The 6,000-nt window shown below is 40.5% G+C and overlaps 1 protein-coding gene across 1 annotated transcript; it reads left to right on the top strand.

The window, feature by feature from the left end:
* Nucleotides 1-5,026: 5,026 nt before the first annotated feature.
* LOC121147405 (NADH dehydrogenase [ubiquinone] flavoprotein 2, mitochondrial-like) lies at nt 5,027-5,461 on the top strand. Its single transcript, XM_040967256.1, has one exon. It carries the CDS (start codon nt 5,027-5,029, stop codon nt 5,459-5,461), a length of 435 nt encoding a protein of 144 aa, XP_040823190.1.
* Nucleotides 5,462-6,000: the final 539 nt, after the last annotated feature.

Genomic DNA, 6,000 nt, shown 5'->3' with positions numbered 1-6,000 from the left:
ACAGGAGGAAAGCAAAGGACGTGGCGTGTTCTCAAAGGCACAGTTAAGAAGTGGTGCCAGCCTTAGAGAGGCTCCATTTGCTTCGAATTTTCTCTGATGAATCACAGTCGCAGTCTATAAAATTAGATCATCCTTTTCCCACGACCATGCTGCAGAAAAATGATCCACACAAACCCCTAAGAGCTCTAGTAACTGACAACACTGCACACAAAAAATTGTGAGTTATTGGGGTTATTTCTGGTCACTGGAGCTGAGTCTGCACCATGAAAGAAAGATTTAGAAAACAGATGAAAAGTCAGAATCTTGCATTGTCTTTTGAACTGTCACTCATCTGCCCCATAGCGGAATGCACTTTCTTTCTGAAAATGTCTTCACTATATTCAAACTATTGGAAATTGACTTTGTTATTGTAGTTAAATTCCACTTTTACTGAGCTAATCTGGCTGTACCTGTTGTAAATCAAAGTTATCAAAAGCCAAGTAGATGTTTATTGTTGTCTCACATGTTAAGTCCAGATACAGATGTCTGGGCAGATAGAGCAACTCTATCTGTTATTACTCAGACAAGTAAAGAAGGACAATATAGATATATTGATGAGCAGCCTGAGGCCTCACTGATCAGCTTCTTCTATTTATAGCCAGGTCTCCCCTTGTGTTACCATCAGTCCATCACCACGTCCTAGTACAACTGAATGGACTGAAAGACAGACACTTTTGCATGTGAGGATTGCTGTTCAAGGAACTCCATCACTGCTTCTGCTTCCCCTTACTCCAGTACCTTCAGAGTATTCACCAGTAAAGAGACATGGATAAGAAGGTAAGGAACATTGCTTTTACAAATTATAAGGGATGGGCATTGTGGCTCAGCAAGTGAAGCCACTCTTTGGGACATCAATATCCCAAATCAATATGGATTGATTCTTGATCACTCCACTTCAGATTCACCTCCCAGCTAAAGCACCTAGAAAACAGCTAATAGCAACCCATGTGCTTGGGTCCTTAGCACCCATGTGAGAGAGTCAAGTGGAGGTCTTGGCTTCTGGTTTGAGCCTGGACCATCCTGGGTGCAGCAGCCATTTGAGAGTTAAATCAGTAAATGGAACCACTCTCACTTCCTCTCTTTTACTAAGCTTTTCAAGTAAGTAAATTTAATGAAAGCATCAACAATTAAAGTCTCATTTGGAATAAGGTGGGTTTTTTAAAAATTTTTCAAATTTCTCATGCTACCTAGTGAATTTAGCTGAAGAAGCAGTGGTTATATTAGTAGTGATTGTAATAAGAGTAGTTAATGTAGTCACATTTGTAAAAATAATGAGAGTCATCACCTCAGGTTCACTAAGAGGTGACTGTATCAATAACGAAAAATAACAAATGTCGGCAAAGCCGTGGAGTAACTGAAGCTCTTGTGCGCCATTGATGAAAGTGTAAAATGATTCCTCCTCTGTGGAAAATAGTATGATGGTTTTTCAACAAAGAAAAGATAAAAATAATATATGATCAAACAATTTTACTTCTGATTATACCTCCAAACAACTGAAAGTAGAGTCTTAGGAAGTACGGCTGCATTTCCAATGGTTCAACAAAGAAGAAAATTCCCATCAGCAGATAAATGGGTTGACAAAGTGCAGTACATTTACATAATAGAATATCATTCAGTCTTAAATAGGTTCAAACTACCACTTGAGTGACTCTATAGCAAATTAAGTGTGGTAAGCACTAAATGGCGCATTAAGTGTACTTAATGCACAAAAACAGCATGACTGCTTACACATGCGGTACTTAGAGTAGCTGAACTCACGGAGTCAGAAAGTGTTTGTCATGGAATGGTACGAAGGAGGGGGATGAGATGCTGTTCCATGTGTGTAGAGTTCCAGTTTTACAGCTTGGACAGAGTTTTGCAGACGGGTACCAGTGATAATTGCGCAATATTATTGTACCGCTGAACTGTGCACTTAAAAATGGTTAACACGATAAATTTTATGTTGCACAGTAACATATTGGGGGGAAAAGGATATAAAAGTTCCCTTTTAAAAATCTGATGGGGGGTGGGTGTTTGGGGGGAGAATCCCAGCCTACACAAAATTGTACCACACAATTCAAAATTCAAAATAAACATTTATTAAAAAAAATAAAATTTCCCTTTTATTGTAAGCTTTCTATGCATCAGGGACTTTGCTAAGTTATTTGCCTAAGCAGTTTCAACAAATCCACATACTAACCATGTGTGGCAGGTAATTTGCCTCTTAAGAAAACTAAGGCAGAGAAGTTTCTTGCCCCAAGCTGCATAGCAAGCAAGCAAACCATACCATTGATCTTGGTGAGCTAACTGCTTGTGTTGTACAGCCTGCCAACTGCCCTTTATTAAGACACCATGCTGCATGCACATGTGTATTGGTTCATTTTAAACTTAGAATAATCAGCATACATTTAAATACAGGAATCCAAATTAAAAACAATAAATAGCCTACCCTGAGTCATACATCCTAGTAAGTACTGAAGCAAAAAGATTGAAAGCTAGACAGGGGGCAGGAATTGAGTTCCACTTCTGATTTCAGCTCCCTGCCATTATGTACCCTGGGAGCAGCAGACTGTGATTCAGGTACTCCTATGGAGGACCGGAATGGAATCCTTAGCTCCCGGTTGCATCCTGGCCTGGCCCCAGTCGCAGTGGGTATTGAAGCATGAGCACAGATGGAAGATCTCTGTCTCTCTCGCTGCTTTTCAAATAAAGAAACATAATTACAACAAAAAACAAATTAGAACCAGGCAGTCTTGTTTGCAATTCCCAAACTAATAGAAAGCTCAGAACTGCACACACACAAAAGTGCTTCTTGCCAACGCCTGCAAACCAGCAAAGGGCGGGAGGAAGAACATTAAGTAATGTTGTCTTTCTGGTCTTCTAGTAACATAAAATCAGCAGGAACATACTGAAATACGGAGTGACCACAGCTCCACGCGGTGAACAGGTGGGCTTGAAAAACGAGATTTGTTTTGTCTGATGAGTCATTTTTGTCTTGTGTCTGGTAGAAGCAAAGCTGTTTTGTCTCTTTGTGGTCCTGAGAGGTATTTAAGGCTACAACCAGTGACATCTTGAGTTTGTCATCTTGGCCTGACTATAAAAATAAAGCTGGACGGTATGCTGCATATACAAGCATGAAGACAAGAGTGTATGGAGACAGGAGATAAAAGAGACCAAGTGAAGGATTTCTTGAAATGTTTCCTCTTCTTCCTCCTCTTCCTCCTCTCCATTCTTCCTCCCTTCTTCTCTCTGTTTCTCTTGTGTGTGTGTCTTTCACACACACACACACACACACACACACACACACACACACACACACACACCTTTATAATTACATAGACCCAGCCATTTTGAAATACCTCAGGCAAACGCAAGAAGGTAAGCCCCAGAAAAAGCTACAAATTGAATATATGATTCCCCCAGCTCTACTTCATTTTCCTGCTGTCTAGATTTGTGGTGTCTTCAAGTTATCCCTGACAGCCTCACATTCCCTAGAATGATCTCTGCCCTAACCCTGCCTCTGTTTAACCAATCCTTTAATAAGTTCACAATCAGGTAGGGAATGGCTGTTAAGAGGCAGGCACATTTTAAGTTCTTGAGAGCCATTAGTGAACAGAATAGAAAATATCTCTTCTGTTCAGAGGTTTACAATTCTAATAGCAGAGACAGGCAGAAAATAGGCACAATGCACTGTAAATATCAAATTGTGGGGTAATTTTAAGAGATCATTAATAATATTATATATACATACACACACGCATATATATGTATATATATGTGTGTGTGTATGTATGTATATGTGTATGTGTGTGTATATATATGTGTGAGGATAGGAGCCAGGGAGAACAATTCCAAAGGAGAGAAGAGGAGGATGTGGTTTCTGACATTAAGTAGTATAGTCAGAGAGGGTTCATGAACATTTGGAGGAGGAGCATAGAGAAGGAGATTAAGTCAGCAGTGTCACTGGGGTACAGCCTCTACTGGTAGGATTTTAGATATTACTCTGAGTGAAAGTGAGCAAAAGCAGAAGGTAAGCACCTGTTCTCTTGAAGAAAACACATGGGGGGCTGGTGTTTCAGCATACCACATTAAGCCTCTGCCTGCCAAAGGCCAGCATCCCATATGGATGCCGGTTCTAACCCCGGCTGCTCCAGCTACCTGTAATGGCCTAGGAAAGCAGCAGTAGTGGCCAAAGTGCTTGGGTCTCTGTATCCACATGGGATACCCAAAAGAAGCTCCAGGCTTCTGGTTTCAGAACAGTCCAACTTGGGTGTTACAGCCATTTGGGGAGTGAACTGATGGACAGATTCTCTCTCTCTCTCTCTCTCTCTCTCTCTCTCTCTCTCTCCTTTTCTGGTAACTGCTTTTTAACTATGAATCAATAAATCTTAAAAGAAAAAAAAAAACAAGAAAATAAGGGGAGAGGAGAGAAGGAGAGGAAGAGGGAAAGAGAGTGGAGGAGAGGTGGGGAAGGGAGGATGAGGAGAAGAGAAGAGAGGGGAGGAGAGAAGAGGAGAGGAGAGACGGGACAAGAAGAGAAGAGAAGAGAAGAGAAGAGAAGAGAAGAGAAGAGAAGAGAAGAGAAGAGAAGAGAAGAGAAGAGAAGAGAAGAGAAGAGAAGAGAGAAGAGATGTAACCTAATGGAGAACACCTAGCTAACTAAATCTTCAGCAAGACTATTTCCAACTTTCTAAGTGGAAAATCCTCTTCTGAAAAATTCCCTTAAGACCTAGCACTACATCTTAATCACTAGCATCTCCTTGAAGAATACCAGATACAATACAGATCTTAAGACACAAGGATGGAACCGTTTCGCCCGCTAGAGGAGCCTTATATGTGCACAGAGGCATTCCTGAGAATAACCTAGATATTGCATTTTATTTCATGTCAGAAAACCAAGACGATAGAGGTAATTTCAAAAAACTATCCAGAAGGGCATCAAGCAGCAGCTATGCTCCCAGGCCTGGATTTAGAACAGAGGCAGAATGGGTGACTACCTATCTCTGCAATGAACAAGGTTATGGAAGTCCTAGATGTACCTCCAATGAGAGTATACAAATCAGCAACTTTTTATACAATGTGTAATCAAACATTAGTTGGAAAATATCATATTCAAGTCTGCACTACTACTTCTTGCATGCTCCAAACCTCTGACAGCATACTGGAAGCCATTCAGAAAAAGCTTGGGATCAAGGTTGGGAAAACTACACCTGACAAACTTCTCACTCTGGTGGAATTTCGAGGGGCCTGTGTAAATGCATCTATGGTTCAAATTAGTGACAACTACTACGAGAGCTTGACACCTAAGGATATTGAAGACATTACTGATGAGCTGAAAGCAATGCCAAAACCTGGGCCAAGTAGCGGACACTTCTCTTGTGAGTCAGCTGGAGGTCTCACCTCTTTGAACCATTCAAAGAACCTGGCTTTGGTGTACACATAGGGGTTTAATTTATACTCAGCTGTAGATAATGTCACTGAACAAATAAATATGAACCTTCTATGTACATAAAAAGACACAAGTATGTTCCTTAGTTCCACATCATTTTTTGCAAGAGGATGCTGTGCACATTAATAGTGCGGAGTTCAACCCCTCAGACTTGCTGGTTGGAGCCCTTCTCTGTGGGCCATAGTCCCTACACCAGCTCTATGGTCTCAAGAATGCAAGACTTCTATAAGATTAAAAGCAAACACAGCAAATTCCAGCAAAAAAAATTGTGGGCTTAAATGTCTAAGATCACAATGTTCATTCAATCCTAATTAATATTTCAGTGACGTAATTCTTCTCTTTGGTTATCATTCTTTACACTAACTTATCACTTACCTGAGAAAGTCTAGGTGGAATAAAATTATTAAACATTCTAAGGAAAATATTTACGATAATATGAGGAATATTTTATTCCTCAAATCCACCTTCTAATGGCATTGTGTTTGTACAGAAAACGTGACTTGGTAGAAGTGTGAGACTTCCAGGGAAGGCTT

Source organism: Ochotona curzoniae, unplaced genomic scaffold (assembly GCF_017591425.1).
Source record: "Ochotona curzoniae isolate NIBS_2020 unplaced genomic scaffold, NIBS_Ocur_1.0 scaffold_4506, whole genome shotgun sequence".
NCBI lineage: Eukaryota > Metazoa > Chordata > Mammalia > Lagomorpha > Ochotonidae > Ochotona > Ochotona curzoniae.
Note: the sequence above shows the minus strand (reverse complement) of the source record. Positions and strands in the feature narration are given on the sequence as shown.